Here is a 20,795-nt window from a genome sequence, read left to right as displayed (position 1 = left end):
ATTGTGCCACAAGCCCACAAGGACTGTGTGTAGGTAGTTGTTGCTTAATGGCTATCTGGGGTTTTCTTCGGACAACTGTTGAACACAAAAGGCAAAGCCATCCCTAGCAGGAAGGGTGGCATGGCCACCTAGCTTTTCATCCTTCCCACCCTTGCCCTGGAATCTTCCAGACTTCAAATTGCTGTTCTTTGCTGTGTGTGTTACACCAGCATAATCCAGGGGGGCACATGATCTTTCTGATTATAAAGTCTTGAATTGAATCTTGTAAGCAGTTTCATCATGTGTCCCACTGCTTTCATCTAGCAAATTAGGCAAATAAGCAGGCTCATTTTTCTCTTCGGTATATCACAATGATACATGCTAGGCTGGCTTCAGCATGTAGTGCTGTCGGTAGTATAGTGGTGAGCGTCGCTGCCTTCAAAGTCAGTGGACCTGGGTTCGATTCCTGGCCAATGTATGTGAGCTTGCTTTTGACAGCCTACAAATCCCTGGAAGGCAAGATCAGGAAGGAGTAGGAGGAGAAGAAGGAGTGGACTTTTTTTCACAGAACCTGTTATCCGGATTCGGATATCTGGTAAATCCGCGGATATCCGGATCATGGGTGAAAATATCCGCAGTAAGCTATCCGGATTTAAAAAAAACAAAGAACGAATCCGAATCGGATAGCTGAAAAAAGTTCGGTTACCCGGATATCCGAAATCCGGATGAGCATACCTGGTTTCTAGTACAGAAAGAGTTAAGAATCTTCACTTGTTATCTATGCAAAAGAGCTTCTCTAAGGTCTCCTACCCAACTTGGGTCAGACACAGTTCTATTTTCTGAAGCACTTATACATCAAAGAAACAGTCCGAGAAAGATTTACTGTATATACTCGGCTATAAGTCTAGAAATGTAGGTCTGATTCACTAAATAAAAGTATAGGGGTCGACTTATACACAAGTCACAATGCAATACTGTATGCGATGTAGTCATTAACCTCTCCTGATACCCAAGTGCCACTGTTAATTCTTCCTGGTCCCCAAGTGCAGCTATTAACTTTGCTTGGTAGACTTATACTTGAGTCAGAACAAAATTCCAGCTTAAGAGGGTCAAATATTGGAGTCGATTTATACACGAGGTCGACTTATATTGGAGAATATACAGTAGATAAAAATTTTTTGGTAGTATTTGTATAGAGCCTTTCTCCTGTCGGACTCAAAGCAGCCACTAGAGCACACTCAGTAGCAGTGTTAAGGAGACTTGCCCCAGAAACTCCTTACTAAATAGATGCTGGCTTATTGAACAGGGAGAGCCAAGATTTGAACCCAGGTCTCCTGTGTCAGAGGCAGAGCCCTTAACCATTACACTATCCAGCCACAGTTATCTGCAGGGACTGACAGTCGTTCCCACAGACACCAGTTCGCCGCCACATAGCAGTCTTGTTGCTCCAGCGTCCTTCATTCTACCAGCCTTCACTCTTCCAGCTGGTAACCAGTCAAACAGAACCATCTGCTGCCACAGACAAAATCATTTGACCTGGGCATGCCTAAATTTACAAACCACACATGCCATGTCCAGTTCAGTTGCACTTGTTCACAGGTACTGGGTTGTTGTGGTTCAAGAAATCACACATGGCCAGTTCAAATGATGTTACTCATGGCAGTGGGCACTTCTGCTCACCTGGTTCCCAGTCGGAAGATTAAAGGGAGCCTACAGTGAGTGGTATATCTAGGCTACCATATTGATTTCCTTTATATTATCAGTTGCCTGGCATTCTGCTGATCTCTTTGGCTGCAGTAGTGTCTGAATCACTCACCTGAAACAAGCATGTGGCTAATCCAGAATTAGGTCGGCCAAAGCACCTGATCTGTATGCTTGTTCTGGGTCTAAGGCTAAACGTATTAGGGGCAGAGGATCAGCAGAGCTGGCAGGCAACTGGTATTGTTTCAAAGGAATTAAATATGGCAGACTCTGTATCCCTCCCACTTCAGTTTCCCTTTAAATGCTGGGGGAAGGAGTGACCCTTAAGCTACAAGACTGCTATAACATCTTATTGGGAGTTATAAAAAAGGGGTCTCTCTTTGTATCAGACTCTGGGTCCTAATCCAGGTACCCTGCAAGGGTCAAGAACATATTTGTTACATGGCAAAAATAGCAATCCACACCTGCAGTAACTCATATTAGAACATAATAAAGTTGCTAAAAAGATAGTAGACAGAGATTAACATACTGTACTTTGGCCAGCACAGTGGCATAGTGGAGAGCACTCTTGACTTGCAGCACTGAGTCCCCAGTTTAAATCCCAGTCAGGGCACCATCTGCAAAGCATTCATATGTTCTCCCTGTGTCTGTGTGGGTTTCCTCCCATAGACATACATATATGTAATTTGTTTCTCCCTAAAAAATGTGGCCCTAGACTATGATGCATACATTACACAATATAGACATGTGACTATGGTAGAGATTAGATTGTGAGCCCCTCTGAGGGACCGTTAAGTAATGAGACATTATACTCTGTACAGCGCTGTGGAAGATGGCGGTGCTATATAAAATGCTAAATAATCATTTATGATCATTTTTTTCTTCACAGTAGGGGGGAATTTACCTGAGCTGACCTGGCACTTTGCATGGTACTTATAGGAAGGCTGAAGATTTAATAACCTGGCAGCTGATTGATCAAGATAACAGGCAACAATCATTAACCTTCCAAATCTGATTACTGTAGTCCTGTGCAGAGGCCTTTTAGTTTTTGTGAGGAGCACCGGAACTCATGGGGCTTGATTCACAAAAGTTATCACGCCTAAAAGCTTTGCATGTGCAAACAAGGGTGCTGAGTAGTTAGCACGTGCAAACTACTTAGCACAGTAGTTAGCACGTGCAAACTACTTAGCACCCTAGTTAGCATGTGCAAACTACTTAGCACCCTAGTTAGCACGTGCAAACTACTTAGCATCCTAGTTAGCACGTGCAAACTACTTAGCACCCTAGTTAGCATGTGCAAACTACTTAGCACCCTAGTTTGCACATGCAAAGCTTTGAAATCAATGGAGCTTCGCCCGCACAGTAAAATAGTGGGCTCAATTCACTAAAGCGTGATAACTCAGTTATCACATGTAAAGGCTTTGCACGTGCAAACTTGGGTGCTAAGTAGTTTGCGCGTGTAAAGCGGCTTTTCACTGCCGTGCTAACACTTAGCACTCTTTAGTGAATAGAGCCCATTATCTGATTAGCTTGTAGTTCCTGTGCAGTCCACATGAGTTCATCCTCAGTATAGTGCATGAGGAACTACCTTGCTGAATTTCACATCACATCACTTGTCCTGTGCAAAGATACTTTGTTGTGGAGGTACTCCATGAGCACGCTTCAGCTATGGAGGTCCTTTCTGTGGGTAGTGTTCCTGGGGTCCCCCGTGGGGAGATCTCCAGGGTCTGTTGAATCTGTGTGGTTTTTGCTGGCTACTGCACATGGTGGTGGCAAACTCTATCTTCTGATCGTGTGAAGCACCATAGTTTTCAATGGCATTCCGCACTTAGCACGTGAAGCGTAACGCAGTTCGCGTGATAAAACTTAACACATGAATGGTGGAAACTGTTCACGCGCACAATGCTTTACACACGCATTTGCACATGCAAAGCCTTCACACGTTATCACGCTTTAGTGAATCGAGCCCATTGTGCACATGAACAGTTCCCCCCATTCACGTGTTAAGTTTTATCACGCGAACGGCGTTACGCTTGACGCGCTAAGTGCAGAATGCCATTGAAAACTACGGCGCTTCGCACGATCAGAAGATAGTGTTTGGTAATGAAATCAGCAATGGTGCTTACATCAACATGTGAGTTAATGTAATACGGCGTGCTCAAAGTTTAACGCGCGTCACTTTATGTACTGTATACATTCAGTTTGCGTGATCTGCAGTGACTTCACGTGAGAATGATACTTAGCACGTGATAATGATACTTAGCACATGATATCACGTGCAAAGCGGCTTATCACTGTTGTGCTAAGTGTTAGCACTCTTTAGTGAATAGAGCCCTAGAGCATTGCATTATCACATGCAAATAAGGCAACCGAAAATAACATTTGGTATGCGATGCAGCGCAGGCAAAGAAGCAACTGACCAATAAGCACCTTCATGCATCATCAAGTGGGATTTCACACTGTAACAATGATACCTGCTGTGTCACAGCAAAACTGATTACATGTAAACTGTTCATGTTTTGGACCCCTCTTCCACTCAAAATCTCTCCAGTTCAGTTAGAATAATGGATAGTGTCATAATTAAAGAGACTCTGTAACATTAAAAAGATCCCCTGGGGGGTACTCACCTCGGGTGGGGGAAGCCTCCGGATCCTAATGAGGCTTCCCACGCCGTCCTCTGTCCCACGGGGGTCTCGCTGCAGCCCTCCGAACAGCCAGCGACTGTGCCGACTGTCAGTTCAATATTTACCTTTGCTGGCTCCAGCGGGGGCGCTGTGGCGGCTTTCCGTTCCAAACTACACGGAAATACCCGATCTCATTCGGGTCCGCTCTACTGCGCAGGCGCAGGAAACTTGCGCCTGCGCAGTAGAGCAGATCCGACGGCGATCGGGTATTTCCGTGTAGTTTGGAGCCGACAGCCGTCAGAGCGCCTGCGCAGGAGCCAGGAAGGTAAATATTGACGTCACCGCTGCACGGACTCCACGGAGGGCTGCAGCGAGACCCCTGACGGATGGAGGACGGCATGGGAAGCCTCATTAGGATCCGGAGGCTTCCCCCACCCGAGGTGAGTACCCCCCAAGGGATCTTTTCATGTTACAGATCCTCTTTAAGGGCTCTGCTTCTGATACAGGTAAGTGGGGTTAAAATCTTGGCTCTTCATGCTTTGTAAGCTAGCACCTATTCAGCAAGGAGTCCTTGGGCAAGACTGCCTAACACTGCTACTGCCTGTAGAATGTGCCCTAGTGGCTGATGCTTTGAGTTCACCAGGAGAAAAGCACAATATAAATGTTATTTCCCATGTCTACATACATACAGTACATGATCATTTGACGGCTGCCAAGCATAGACAGCCTGCTTCAAATCATTGCATAGATTTTCAATTTCATTTAAAGAGGAACTCCAGTGAATAATAATGTAATAAAAAGCAGTGCTTCATTTTCACAATAATTATATGTAAATGATTTAGTCAGTGTTTGCCAATTGTAAAATCTTTACTCTCCCTGGTTTACATTCTGACATTTATCACATGGTGACATTTTTACTGCTGGCAGGTGATGTCACTGGAAGGAGATGCTGCTTGGTTTTTTTGGCAGTTGTAAACAGCTGTTATTTCCCACAATGCAACAAGGCTTCCACAGTGTGATTTCAGAACCATGGTCCTGACATCACACTGTGGGAGGGGTTTCACCACAATATCAGCCATACAAACCCCCCCTGAAGATCCGTTTGTGAAGCTGAAAATATTTCTCATGGGAAAGGGATTATCAGCTACTAACTGGGATGAAGTTCAATCCTTGGTCATGGTTTCTTTTTAAGTCAGAGGACTGTGACGGCTATTCCAGAAGTTCCTACTTCTCTCTCTTGTAGATTTCCACCTGTGTTTTGCGGTCATCGTCTTGTTGGAATATCCAGCCCCTCTGTAACTTTAGCTTAGTGCTTGATGGTTGAATATTATCCTGCAGAATTGTTGTTTAATAGTGTTGAATTTATCAGACTGTCAACTTTAAAATGTACCCAAAGCGGCATAAAAAAAAACCCAATTAGATACTTACCTAACAAGAGGGAATCTCTGGTTCCTTCAAAGGCTTCTCACGCTCTCCTGGAGATTAATGTTGCAGCGCAAAACCCCAGAACACATGCAACAAGAGGTTGTGAGATATGAGTGGCCACGCTCCCTGCCATGTACAAGTGCAGCCGTACTACAACTGTGCCATTCATGCACAGTAAGCCAAAGCTTCTCATACATGAGCAGCTCTAAACTACTGCACAAGAGACGCCATATTTGTAGAGCTGCAGTACAGCCATACTCATGCACAAAGGGGAGCCCAGTCGCAATCATAAAGAGGGTTACCGGCAGCAGCAGTGGTCTCTAGGAAGATGTGGGAAGCCTCTGAAGGAAACACAGGATTCCTTTTTCTTAAGCCCTGCAAGTATCTCATTTTTTGGTTTTCCATCACTACAAGTTCTCTTTAACCAGAGCCCCAGTCTCTGAAGTAGTCACACAGCCCCAGAGCATGAGACAATCTCCTCCAAATTAGACAGTAGGTAGCAGGTGTGTTTGTTTGGAATGCGGGTGTTCTTCCGCCATGCAAAGCACTTTTTGTTATGACCCAATAACTTTTGCATAAAAGTTCATCTTTTTGTCACGAGAGTGCAGATAAGGCATCTTTGTCATCATCCTGCCATACTGATGTTCTTTGTGCAAATTGCACTGACTAGTAGAAAAAAGTACAGATGCACAGCAGGCAGCAGAGTGGCGTAGTGGTTAGCTCTCTCACCTTACAGCTTTGGAGCCCCTGGTTCAAATCCCAGCTAAGGCACAATCTGCAAAACATATTCTTCTCATGTCTACGTGGGTTTTCTCCAGGTAGTCTAGCTTCTTCATACATCCACACTCAACAGTTATTTGCCCTCCCCCCCAAACAATACATGGTATAGACATATGACTATGGTAGAGATTAGATTGTGAGCCCCTCTGACAGACAGTTAAGTGACATATAGGGCTTGATTCACAAAAGAGTGTTAACTGATAGCACCGTGCTATGCAGTTAAAGGGACTCCGAGCATCTCTCATGGGCATATCTTTAAGACTCCGATCAGTACTAAAAAGTACTTAACCCTCCTGGCGGTTTGTCAAAATCCGCCAGGGGGCAGCAAATATGTTTTTTTTTTTCATGTAGCGAGACGAGGTCTCGCTACATGATAGCCGCTGCTCAGCGGCATCCCCCCAGCCCCTCCAATCGCCGCCGGCGATCGGAGATCAGGAGATCCCGTTCAAAGAATGGGATCTCCTGGAGGGCTTCCCCCATCGCCATGGCGACGGGGCGGGATGACGTCACCGACGTCATCAACGTCGTGACGTCAAAGGGGACTCCGACCCACCCCACAGCGCTGCCTGGCACTGATTGGCCAGGCAGCGCACGGGGTCTGGGGGGGGGGGGGGGCGGCTGCGGCGACGCGTATAGCGGCGGATCGGCGGGTAGCGGCGGCGATCGGCCACTGCACGCAGCTAGCAAAGTGCTAGCTGCGTGCAGCAAAAAAAAAAAAGGCAAATCGACCCAGCGGGGCCTGACCGGTGCCTCCCGGCGGCATAGCCCGTGCTCAGCACGGGCTTACCGCCAGGGAGGTTAATGATGCATACCTTTCTGTAGCTTGTGCTCTCCTCTTTCATTTGATACCTGAATCGCCGTTCTATGCCAACTAGTTTTCGTTCGATTTTAATTTAAAAATTGTGGCTGCCATCTTGGCTATGTTATAACTTCCGGGTCACCCCTGTCTTCTCAGTTAGAGAAATGCATCACTGAATGAAGCAGGAAGAGAAAGTGACACACGTGGCCATTGCAAGAGGCTCCTCCAGAGGGGTCATAGCATGACTTTGTTGGCAGTCGTCTGGCTTAAAGGTATGCTCGGAGTCCCTTTAACACGCGTGCAAAGGCTTACGGCCGCGTGCTAACTAAAGTTTGCGCATGATAACGCGTGAAAACGCTTGCGTGATCGCGCACAAACTTTTGTTTTGCAAGCGCAAAGCTGTGCCCGCGTCACCTCGGGTGTTAACTGCATAGCACGGCTGTGCTATCAGTTAATTTTTAAGATCCAGCTGCCAGGCAACTAGTATTGCTAAAAAGGAAATAAATATGGCCATATCCCCTCAATGCAGGTGTCTTATAGACAAAGAACATTTATATCACACATTTCTCCTGATAGACTCAAAGCACTTGAATTGCAGTAGCTACTAGGACACACTCTATAGGCAGTGGCAGTAGTGTTAGGGAGTCTTGCCCAAAGCCACCAATTAATTAGGTGCTGGCTTCCTTAACAAGAGTCAAGATTCAAACCCTGGTCTCCTGTGTCAGAAGCAGAGCTCTTAACCAGTACACTATCCAGCTAGTGCTATTAATAGAAACACAAGCTGAAGTTCTAATGCTGGGAATACATGGTAAGATTCTGAGCCATTTAAATGGCTCGATAGATAATTTCTGACATGTCCGATCTCGCGTCCGATTGTTTCCGCGCTCAATTCTGCATGGAGAACAATGGGAAAAGATCAGAAAACGAATGGAACATAAGAGAATCGCACGCAGAATCGAGCGCGGAAAACGATTGGTCGCGGAATCGAGCGGCAAAATCGACCCATGTATTCCCAGCATTACACTAGAGGTCCAGCTGGTGCCAGACTTCTACTGTTTGATCTTTAATCTTATTTCACATTACAGGAAGAGAAGACACAGGGGGGAGGAGACCTGTGGCATGAAGTAAACCACTGGACACAGGAGGCCATGCGCCAGCGAGACAGATGATAGTAATGGCAACACTGTGATGGTCGCCACCAAATCAAACACTGTTAGCAACGCACTACCAACCTGCCAAGGATTGAGCAAAATATTCTGTCCTGTGCGATCGACCAATTTCAGACAAATCTGCTATGTATTGATGAGAAAATTTTTCTAATGATTGGCCAGCTTAAAGAGAACCAGATATTAAGAAGCTAAAAGATTTTATACATACCTGGGGTTTCCTCCAGCCCCATAAGCCTGGATCGATCCCACGCCGCCGTCCTCCGCTTCCTGGATCCGCCGGTACCGGGTCCCGTACTTTCAGCCAGTCGGCGGAAGCACGCGGCCAATTGTCCGCATCACAGAGGCTCCCAGCATACTCTTACGCGTGCCGCTGCATACTGCGCAGCCGCACGCGTAAACATATGGAGGGAGCCCCTGATCATGCGGACAATTGGCCGCGTCCGCAGGAAGTGACGGGACCCGGTACCGGCAGATCCAGGAAGCGGAGGATTGCGGCGTGGGAGCGATCCAAGCATATGGGGCTGGAGGAAGCCCCAGGTGTCACGGAACAGCCGTGAGAAACGAGAACGCAATCGCAGTCGGTTTATTGCACCGATTGCCAGTGACGTGCTATATCTAGATTGGTTGTGTAGGAGCATCTGCAGTCAATCTGGGCTAGCAGTACTTGGATGCAGGATGTCTTTTGATTTGTTAATTAGTTTGGGCCAGGCCTGTATCCTGGAGAATGTTTATTTTTCATTACCTCTCTAGTCACCAGATGGGGACTCTATTCAGAGAAGGCTTCCCTCCCAGCAGGGGGCTATTCAAAACCTACTTTCACCCCAGACTTCATGGCACCGATGAACGGCAGATCTGAAAGCATGGGTGGTATGATTTCCTGTCACAGCTATAAATTCATATAGTCTTATTCGGTAAAATCTGGCCAGCGTGCTAATATGAAATTCATCGCAATAGCCCGTCCGGTTATTGCGGTATGAATCTTCTCAGGAACCTGACCCACTGCACTAGCCATGTCTGATGTCATATTAATCTGTATTTTCCAACAAGTATGAATCTGTTATCCACCTAAATATGACTTGTATTGTTTGTGAGTTACGGCATGTTTAAACCTAAAATCTCTCAGAGGGAATGAACTGTCATTGGTGGGTAATTCAGAGGGGGCCGGCATTGCCACACCCCCAAACCAGCTTTATCAAAAGTATCTGCGAGGGGCTCTTCCCTCATTCCTCCATTTTCCACCTTCATGAACGCGCGGCCAACGTGAGGAACAAGTGGTGGCCATTTTGCTTGGACTTTATGATTCTTTCCACAAAAGGACATCTTTCCATGAAACTAAGTATTTTTTCTCCCTTTCTTTTATTTTTCATACTGGCTAATAATGTTTCAATAATTGTTGATTTTATAATAATTGTCTGTCTATATTAATTATTTATATTGCCCGTGAATAAAGACTTTATCTTCACTGTTCCGCTACCCTGCTACTCAGCCGCACAAACTGAACCCAGACTTCTGAAGAGACGCTACTATTGTTGATATCTAGACAGAATAGAGTGTTTAACCGTTTTGCAGTCAGTCAGTCAGTAGGGTCCACTGGCCCATACCAGTGGTGGTAGCAGATACCCTGAAATAGTGTGTAAGTTGTAATTACCGTACCTCACAGGCTCCCTGCTGGTCGGGCTGCTGCCCAAATTTCTGTCGGTTTCTGCGCAAAGATCGCTACCAAAGCTTGCATGGTCTGTGTGCTGAAACCAATTGGAAGGCAATTTGTGGTCTGACCACTAGGGCTCCTGTGACAGTGTTTGGCAGTGGTTGGGATCTGTGTTGTGCTAAAAGTATCTAAGATAGTGCTAGCGCTATCAAGAAACGAACTAATTCGTTGGTGTAGCTGGAATGCAATATATTTTTTATATATACAGAGAGACTGTGTAGCCAGTACCCCTCCCCAAAAGTTTTATTTTATTTGTCGTGGAAATGTCCGGGAACTACAAGAACATGTGCCTGGCGGACCTGCAAACTCTTTGCCAAGCGAGAGGCATTGAAGTCGGACGCAAGAAACACCAGGACCTGGTAACGGACTTGTTTCAATGGGATACCCAGCAACCGCGGGAGCTGGATGTGTCTGCTGAGGTAGACGCCGACCCATCTGACTCAAGTCAAGGGGAACCAGAGGCTGAAGATCCTAGGCGTACAGAGGTTGAGCAACCTGCAGGCAATGTGGCAACAGTTACGCAAGAGGCTGTCAGTGTGGTCCCCAATCCCAAAATTTCTGAAAGTGTTCGCCCGGAACCGGCCAGTACTGGACTGTCCGTTTGTGCTGATCCGCTAATGCAGCAGGCATTACGACAGCTGATGGAGACTGACCTGGAAAAGTACATGTAGAACATGCAAGCGCGTGAGGAGCGGGAGCGCCAGGCTGCAGAAGCACGTGAGGCGCGCCAATCTGCAGAGGCACGAGAGGAACGGGAGCGGCGAGCGGCTGCTACAGAACGGGAGCTCCAACGACAGCATGAGCTAAACATGGCAAAAGTTCAGCAGGCCAGCCGGAGTTCTCCTCCCAGCCTCCCTGCTGAAATAGCTGCATCACCCGTAAGTGCAAAATTTGCTAATATTGCGGTTTTTTTGAAAAGGCATGCCGTCAGTATCGTCTGTACCAAGACCAGTGGGCCAGACATCTGACACCTTTGCTGCGCTACAAAGCGCTGGATGCTTTCGCAGAGTTACCTGCGGAGAATGATAATGATTATGCCGCTATAAAAGACGCTATCATTACCAAATACCAGCTGACGCCAGAAGCCTATCGCAAAAAGTTCAGGGCCTGGCAGAAAATGTCTTCTGATTCTTATCGAGATGTGGTCAGCAGCTTGCGCACCAGTGGACTCTAGGCCTCACCAAAGGGTCTTATGACGTCCTGGAGGACTTGATAGTCCTAGAACAATTTCTGAACATTTGCCCTGCTGATGTACGACAGTTTGTGCTGGAGCGCAAGCCTGCTTCAGCAACTGTCGCTGCAGACCTCGCTGAAACCTTTACAACTACCTGGGTGTCTGATACAGGCAGAACTGTCCCATTCAGGTGGAGAGGAGGTCAGCCCAATACCCCGGCAGACTCCCCTGCCCCTGTGAGCCGTCAGGCACAGAGGCCACTCAGCGCAGCTGCTGCACTCAGGCCTGCAGCCCCTGGAGAGGTCACCTGTCACTACTGCCGCCAGCCCGGACACATGAAATTCCACTGTCCAGAGCGGAGACAGACACCACCAACACCTGCAGCACCTGTATCCCCTGTACCTCACCCACAGCAGTTGCCAGCGAACCACAGCCTGGATCATTAGATTTTGTTCTGTTTGCCCGCGGAAAGGAAATCTGCGACCGAACCGACCAGCAGCAGCCTGTTAGAGTGAACGACAAAGTTGTCACCGGGTTCCGAGACACCGGAGCTGACATCATGTTAGTTCACTCACACCTTATGCCAAAGGAGAGCATCAGCTCCAGCCGATCCCTTGCCCTAACTGGAATAGAGGGCACCCTTTTACACATAGCCCAGGCGAGAGTGAAGCTCGACTGGGGGGTAGGAGTCCAAGAAAGGGTTGTTGGGGTTGTGAAGGATCTCCCAGTCCCTGTGTTGCTGGGGACTGATTTGGGCAAGCTTGTGTCCTACTACGAACCTGCCACGACCGCCTCGTTGCTCACGGAAGGAGATGAACTCTCCACCTACCACCAGGTACTTTATACACTTGGGGGAGCACCAGGGGGAGGTGGGTTGAATGTGCCCAGTTCAAGGGTACCCGGTTCAATAGTGCCTGCTTCAAAGGCACCTGAGTTTGATGTACAAACTGTCTGTTGTGATGAAGATGTAACTGTACCTGTGTTTAATGTACAAACGGTCTGTAATGAAAATGTGTCTATGCCTGTCACTGTCATTAATGCATGCAACAATGATTTGAGTAATGCCCGTCTGTGCCATTCTGAAGGTGTACCTGTGCTAGCAGTACCGCGCAGCTGTACTGCTCAGAACCCGAGCTCAGAACAGGTGGAGGGGGTTCCGGCCTCCTCCCCCTCCTCTGACCGCAGGGATGAGACCTTTCAGCCGCTGGCCTCGTGTGACATGAGCCAGTTGGCTGAAACTGACAGCGTATTCACAGCAACACTACAAAGGGACCCAAGCCTGGAGGTGCTCAGGTAGCAAGCCTCTGAGCCCCTCGCAGACGGGCCGCTTTCAAGGTGTACTGGGAAGGTGGGAGACTGTAGTGAGTCTGTACAGCCCCCTCCAGGTAGATCACATGCGAATACCAAATGGCTTGTGGTCCCGGGTGCGTTCGGGGGACATGTGCTGAAATCCGCACATGGTAATCCTCTGACAGGGCACTCAGGTGTCCGCAAGACACTTGCCTGTATTCAGAAACCGTTTTATTGGCCCAGGATGAACAGGGATGTAGCAAACTACTGCAAAGCATGTGCCGTCTGTCAGGAGCTGGGGAGGTCCAGGGATTCCCGCGGGGTTCCCTTAGGTCCACAGCCACTTAGCAGGGAAACCCTGCGTGGGCTGGCTGTCGACCTACCCAACTCACTGCCCGTTGTCAGCAGTCCTGGCAGATTCCACATCCGAACGCAGTGGCGCAAACGCCCTGTCCAGAACGGTCCGTGTCGGGTCAAACCTGAGGGGAGCGGACAGCGACCTGTCCAGGGGAACCGAGCCGCAGGCTCCAATGGGTTTTCCCGCCGTGCCGGCAGCTCAAGACCCGTCAGCCAAGTTGGCCAACACAACGCGGGCAGCCGAAACGCTGATGGGCTGTCCCAGTGTCAGGGGGAACTAGACCCAACAGCGTCAATGGCTGCTACGCAGGATGTCTTGATGACAACCCCACCACAGCCTCAGGAAGGGGAGGTGTCACGGAACAGCTGTGAGAAACGAGAACGCAATCGCAGTCGGTTTATTGCACCGATTGCCAGTGACGTGCTATATCTAGATTGGTTGTGTAGGAGCATCTGCGGTCAATCTGGGCTAGCAGTACTTGGATGCAGGATGTCTTTTGATGTGTTAATTAGCTTGGGCCAGGCCTGTATCCTGGAGAATGTTAATTTTTCATTACCTCTCTAGTCCCCAGATGGGGACTCTATTCAGAGAAGGCTTCCCTCCCAGCAGGGGGCTATTCAAAACCTACTTTCACCCCAGACTTCATGGCACCGATGAAAGGCAGATCTAAAAGCATGGGTGGTGTGATTTCCTGTCGGTATACGAAAACCGTATATCGCACAGCTATGAAGTTCATATGGTCTAATTCGGTAAAATCTGGCCAGCGTGCTGATATGAAATTCATCGCAATAGCACGTCCGGTTATTGCGGTATGAATCGTCTCAGGAACCTGACCCGCTGCACTAGCCATGTCTGATGTCATATTAATCTGTATTTTCCAACAAGTATGAATCTGTTATCCACCTAAATATGACTTGTATTGTTTGTGAGTTACGGCATTTTATAAGTTTAAACCTAAAATCTCTCAGAGGGAATGAACTGTCATTGGTGGGTAATTCAGAGTAATTAATAGTGGGTAATGCACTGCCACACCCCCAAACAAGCTTCATCAAAAGTATCTGCGAGGGGCTCTTCCCTCATTCCTCCATTTTCCACCTTCATGAACGCGCGGCCAACGTGAGGAACAAGTGGTGGCCATTTTGCTTGGACTTTATGATTCTTCCCACAAAAGGACATCTTTCCATGAAACTAAGTAATTTTTCTCCCTTTCTTTTATTTTTCATACCGGCTAATAATGTTTCAATAATTGTTGATTTTATAATAATTGTCTGTCTATATTAATTATTTATATTGCCCGTGAATAAAGACTTTATCAAAGTAATTCACTGTTCCGCTACCCTGCTACTCAGCCGCACAAACTGAACCCAGACTTCTGAAGAGACGCTACTATTGTTGATATCTAGACAGAATAGAGTGTTTAACCATTTTATTTGCAGTCAGTCAGTCAGTAGGGTCCACTGGCCCATACCAGTGGTGGTGGCAGATACCCTGAAATAGTGTGTAAGTTGTAATTACCGTACCTCACAGGCTCCCTTCTGGCCGGGCTGCTGCCCACATTTCTGTCGGTTTCTGCGCCAAGATCGCAACCAAAGCTTGCATGGTCTGTGTGCTGAAACCAATTGGAAGGCAATTTGTGGTCTGACCACTAGGGTTCCTGTGACACCAGGTATGTATGAAATCTCTTTCTTTTTTTAAGTCTCCTTCCTCTCTGGTTCCCTTTAAAGAGGAGCTGTTAGGTATAGGGTATCAGAGAAAATAAACACATATATCAGTAGCTAAAGATTGGCTGTACTTACATTACATATGCATTTCACTGTCCACGTTTGGATTTCACAGAATTTGTATATAGTATATGCAGAGAATGATGCTCCTGACAGCTCATGGCAGGTTCCATGTTTGTGAAGCCAAATGTGTCGTCATGTCCTGCCTGCTTCTGATCACAGAACAGCTCATACTGAATAACACTAGTTTGCAGTGAATATTAATGAGCCATGTGGCTAGGAACAATAGCGGACTCCTGCAGTGTACGCTGCCCCGAGATTTATCTGTGCTGTGGCTGGACTGAGTTTTAGAAGCTGCTGAAACTTGATCCCGTCTTCTCCTTAGCAGCCGAGGGGAGGGCCCCAGAATGCTTTGCAGTATGTTATGCGGCTTGCGTCCAGCTTAGCTCTAAGCTTTGCTGATAAGCATACATCAAAGGTAAGATAGATCTTTATCTTCAGTAATGTCTTTTTGGCTTCCTTCTAAACTGTTTAACACAGGAGACTAGAGGTTTAAATTAGCTTCTGCAGCCTGACAGTTACTCTTTAAGCCTTAGTTGTCCCAAGTACCCATACGGGGAACTCACCTCAGGAGGAGGAAGCCTCTCCAGGATCCACCAGCCCATTCCAGTGCTGGGACCACTGGAAAGCTCCTTGTCGATGAACCACGGACCAGGTAAGGCTCGGCTTTTTCCGTGTTACTGCACAGGCGCAGTGCAATCGCACTTTGTGGGTCCCTGCTTGTGAATGGCTCGGTTGAGGAAGACGGGTAAGCCTCTAAGGGCTTGATTCACAAAAGGGTGCTAACTTACTTAGCACGCTTAAAAGCCCCTTAGCACACCTAAAGCCCTTTAGGATGCGCAAAGCGCACAAAGTTTAGCGGTGCACGCGAATTGATGCACCGGGTGTGACTAAAAAGTCGCACCGAGTGCGCCTGAAACATTACAGGACGCGACGTTCCGGGCGCAGCCGGTGCGACTTTTTAGGGGCACCCGGTGCAACATTTTGCGCGCACCGTGCAGCGCTAAACTTTGCGCGCAATCAATAAAAGCTTTTAGGCGTGCTAACTGAGTTAGCACTCTTTTGTGAATCAAGCCCTAAGGCTTATGACACAATTTTTACAACATTTTTCTGGCAACCAGCGATTTTATGCGCGAGGAACGATCGTTTCTGCTATCTCGCAATGTGGGTACATGTACAATTACATGAATGGCATTTTGCACCGCATGCCAATAACAACCATCTCAACATATCGGATCTTTAAGACCCCAGACGACTCCCACGCAAAGTACCATGATTGTTTGACCTCCCGTTCCTCCTGTTTGACCTCCTGTGTCGTCACGTGTTCCCACGGGTAGGAAGATGGATCGGGGAACCTCGTTTGTCTGGAGGCGTCGCTGTGAAGTTCCAAAATCCATCTTCAGGTGAGTATTCAGCTTTATGGATCCAGAGGCAATTTGGGCTCTATTCATAAAACCTTACCGCAAGTTTTCCGCTCAAAACAGCGGATTTTCCCGTCCATTTAGCAAAGTGGGCATTCATAAAAGCTGTTCCCGCATGAAAATCTACAATCCCCCAGCAGAGTGAAAAAATTCCGCCTTCTCCAGTGTTTTTCTAGATTTATCTAGAAAAAAGTAACAAAATGGCCATTCATAAAGATTAGAGGAAGCGGTATGTGGACGGGAAATACCGCTTCCTCTGATTTTGCGGATTACATACAAGTGAATGGGACAGACCTCCCAGAGAGAGCAGTGCACGGAGGGACTCTGCCGGCTGAAGTGTTTCCGCATGCCTTCCGACAGCTTACCGCCAGCTTTCAGCGGGAGATCTCCGCTCTTGCATCGCAGCTTTCAAGATTTCTTTGAATGACCACCCAGAAGTGTAAAATACCGCTGCGGTATTTTCCCTCCAGGAGTTTTCTCGCAACAACTTTTTTATGAATAGAGCCCTTTGTCTTTCCCTGAAACTCAGAGGTTTTTTTTTTTTTATACACTGCAATTTAGTGAATACAACCGATAGCGTGCACTGCCAGAGAGACAGAGGCATGGGCTTGATCCTCTAAACAGTTAGCATGCGAAGTGCCGTGCACGCGTCTTTGCACGGTGCAAAGTTTTGCGCCCACATGGTAACTACCGTTTGCACGCAATAACGCAGACTTTGCGGTAGTTACCTCATGGGCGCAAAAGGCACTCCGGGCTTGATTCACTAACCGGCGCTAAGTGTTAGCGCTGGAGTGAAAAGTCACTTAGTGCCCGAAAAGTAGCTTTGCAGGCACTAGTAGCCGCACAAAGCTACATTGCGCACAGCCCAGTGCGTGCGCAGCACGGTGCGCCGGTAATAGTGCGCGGTGCGACGATAACGTCACACCCGATGCCCTGTATATGGCGCATCGTGTGCCCCTGAAGCAAGCGCATTGATGTGCCTTTTCAGGAGGCACCTGATGCACCATTTTTGGTGCACCGAGTGAGACGTTTCCAGGGCAGCAGGTGTGACGTTTACAGGGCAGCAGGTGCGACATTATCGTTGCACTGAGCACTGTTACCGGCGCACTACGCGCACTGCACGCGATGTAGCTTTGCGCTGCTGTTAATGTCCGCAAAGCTACTTTTCGAGCACTGAGTGGCTTTTCACTCCAGCGCTAACACTTAGCGCCGGTTAGTGAATCAAGCTCTTCCTCTTCGCGTGCTAACAGTTAGCAGTCTTTAGAGAAAAAAGTGACATTTACCATAATTGCATAGGTGGCTTTACAACAGAACAACCCAAAATGATGAACAACAGCGAGGACAAAACGGTTTTAAACTGAATGTTTCCAACCATAATCATTGCTCACCACCGCTCCTGTTCTGATCACGTCACACGCAGTATAATACGGTAACGAGCTGCCAATCACGCCTGAGGGCGCAGCTATAATAGAGGCAAGAGGCGCCCCGCGCTGAGGCGTATGTGAGGATGGCAGACAGAGCGGACAGCGGCCTGTCAGAGGCAGTGGGCGGGGCTACTGGCGGTCAGCAGCAGCCAGGGAAGGGAGAGGAGGAGGAGGAAGTGGTGTGTGGATCAGGCAGCAGCACAGCAGCCTCCGCCTCTAGCAGCCCCAGCTCGGGCGCGCTCACCGGGGACCCTCTACAAGCACATGATGGCTGCTCAGTAGTAGCTGCCTCCTCTCCCCTTGCACAGCCATCACCGCAGACAACCGGACAGCCTGGAGAGGAGACCCGCAGGGACATGGAGCCCACCTCTGACGGCAAGTACACTGGCAGAAGTTATGCAGCGGCTCACCCCATGAATTGTCACAGCAAATACAACCTGCTTCTGCAGACATGCTGCTTGCAGTATCGTCAAGGCTTCAGCATCCCTACAGCACCCTATAGCGCATCATGGCTGCAGGGTTGTAATGGGTTCTCTTTGTAAACAGTGGAGCGATCAGATAATGTTACAGTCAGCACTACATCCTCAGGATCTGTCAGGCAGTAAATAGTGCGGTGTGAGTGCACTTGGGTGCCCAGCCCTGGGCTGGTTGGTTGCTTTTACTTTAGTTAGGTGTTCAGAGTTGACTACCTGCTGCCACTGCAATCTGCTGACCACATACAGCATGCAGCAGCTGAAGGTCATAGAGGGAGCAGCTGGGTACATGTGGGGAGATGCCCATAGGGAGATTTCTTCCAGTAATGTGACCTTCTCTACTCATCAGCTGCTGTATAATGGGGATTTTATGCAGTGTGAGCCTTGTAAGTCTGTCAGCAGTGACCGGCCACCTGCAAGATGCACAACACACACTTTCTAAATGTGCATCTAGGAGAATGTGTGTATTGTTTACAAAGCAAGAAATCTTTGCAAATACCCAGAGGACAGGAAGTCCCCACTCATGGGTCTGCAATTATCTCACAACAGAGCTACTGTATATGTAGTAGGGCCTGTAATTTACTTACATAATGAACAAAATTGTTTTGGATGACTTCATCTGAAATACTCCTTGGGAGTTTTCTGTCCTTTTTTTTTCTTTGTAAATTTTCACTCCTTTTCTGCTATTAATGAACTAACACCAGTGGGACTTGAACATTGGAGCTTTTAAGTCCTTAGTATGTCTTTATTTGAGGGGACCTAGCAGGAAACCTCATAGTGAAATATAGCTAATGTGATTGGGTGGATGGCACCCACTTAAACTGCTACGTTTTCAATAGTACTAAACTATGCCCATACTATTTGGCCAATCACAACAATTTGTGCTGTAGAGGGTGATGTGATTGGACAACTGTTCTCTGAGATTTCCTGCTGTGTCCCCTAAAGTAGACTGGTGCCTATTTTCCTACGCCTGCCAGTCTGCCATACTACCTAGTGCTTTACAGTGTCCTTACAACTGCCACAGTATCCTTACAACTGCCATACTACCAATTAGTGCTTTATAGTGATGGACATTTCGGCTCTTCTCAGAGAATCGGCTCTTCTGAATTGGCTCCCATGAAAGAGCCGGCTCTTACGGCTCTGAATCGGCTCTTCATTGAATATCACTAGACACCACTCAGAATCTGAGTAAAAGCCCCGCCCCGTCTCCATGACGCCAGACTGCTTATCTGACTGGGGCAATCCCTCCTGCTACTGCTCTGCTCCACCCCATATACTCCTACAAGCTGAAAGAGGACTACATCTCCCAGCATGCCTCAGCGCCCTTTATCACAGAGAAAAGCAGAGCTGTGTGGGGTGGCTGAGGCATCGGCTCTTGTAAAACTGAGAACCGGCTCTTGTCGTTCGCAGCAAAGAGCTGGCTCTTAGAGCCGGCTCGTTCGCGAACGACCCATCACTAGTGCTTTACAGTATACTTACAACTGCCATACTACCTATTAGTGCTTTACAGTATCCTTACAACTGCCATACTACCAATTAGTGCTTTACTGTATCCTTACAACTGCCATACTACCTATTAGTGCTTTACAGTATCCTTACAACTGCCATACTACCAACTAGTGCTTTACAGTATCTTTACAACTGCCATACTACCTAGTGCTTTACAACATCACTATTATGCCTTTATCATTATTTACAGTGGTGTTTGCCAGGCTTTCTCTATTGCGGATATCTGAATTACCCTTTGACACACAAGTGTGTTAGGAGTGTTCTGTACTTTTTGAAAATTCTTTTCAAACCTTCATTTCTGCTTTTTTTTTTTTAACAGATTACAGTTCTGCTTTTTAACCAATTGAGGACCACAGGTTTACACCCCCTAGTAACCAGGCGATTTTTTTTTTTTTTCACAATTCAGAACACTGCAGATTTAACAGTATATTGCTCGGTCATGCAACTTGCCACTCAAATGAATCTTACATCCTTTTCTTGTCACTAGGAGGGCTTTATTTTGGTGGTCTCTAAACGCTGCTGCAATTGTTAGGGTTTTTATTTAATTTCATTAAGAGCCTTTTTTAATTGCTGTAGTTCCCCATCCCTCCCCCTTACCTCTGTAAAATTGGCTCTGGTCAGTGATCCAACCACTTCCTCTCCTCACGTAGGCATCAGCCTATGAGAGGGATTTGATTGTGAGCCGCTTGGAGGGACAGCTAAGTGTCCCCTGTACAGCGCTGCGCTAGATCGCAGCATAGTACAGTTGTAAACAGAGGGAGTGTATTAATAGTCTGCCAGCCGCGATAATGGTACTTTTTTGCGGAAGTCGGTGGCGATCGGCTTAGCCATGATGGATGTTTAAAATTGAGCGATCGCTGTTGGTGGCTGTGTCATGCAATATCATTTAATAAGCCTTCGTTAAATATCATAAAAAAATCGCCGTAGAAATTGCATCGCGGCTACGGGCCTTAAAGTGGAACTGAAGGTTAGCTTAAAGAGTAACTGTCAGGCTGCAGAAGCTAATTTAAACCTCTATTCTCCTGTGTTAAACAGTTTAGAAGGAAGCCAAAAAGCCATTAGTGAAGATAAAAATCTCAGTTACCTTTGATGTGTGCTTATCAGCAAAATCTGTTAGACCCAAGAGGACGCAAGCCGCATACTATACTGCAAAGCATTCTGGGGCCCTCCCCTCGGCTGC

The 20,795-nt window shown here is 47.5% G+C and overlaps 2 protein-coding genes across 3 annotated transcripts in view; one reads left to right on the top strand and one right to left on the bottom strand.

The window, feature by feature from the left end:
- ERAP1 (endoplasmic reticulum aminopeptidase 1) overlaps positions 1–17,728 on the bottom strand; it is a 127,839-nt gene extending 110,111 nt beyond the window's left edge. Inside the window, exon 1 of one of the 2 annotated variants that reach the window (XM_068247494.1) lies at positions 17,598–17,728. The gene's annotated coding sequence lies outside the window, so the exon portion shown is untranslated. The remainder of the gene's footprint in view (positions 1–17,597) is intronic. The other variant, XM_068247495.1, reaches the window with a different exon arrangement.
- The window catches only part of LNPEP (leucyl and cystinyl aminopeptidase), a 117,170-nt gene continuing 114,076 nt past the window's right edge, over positions 17,702–20,795 (top strand). Inside the window, exon 1 of the mRNA XM_068247491.1 lies at positions 17,702–18,008. Within this exon, the coding sequence (XP_068103592.1) occupies positions 17,717–18,008 (292 nt within the window). The 5' untranslated portion in view covers positions 17,702–17,716. The remainder of the gene's footprint in view (positions 18,009–20,795) is intronic.

Source organism: Hyperolius riggenbachi, chromosome 1 (genome assembly GCF_040937935.1).
Source record: "Hyperolius riggenbachi isolate aHypRig1 chromosome 1, aHypRig1.pri, whole genome shotgun sequence".
Lineage (NCBI taxonomy): Eukaryota > Metazoa > Chordata > Amphibia > Anura > Hyperoliidae > Hyperolius > Hyperolius riggenbachi.
This window is presented reverse-complemented; position numbering and strand designations above follow the sequence as displayed.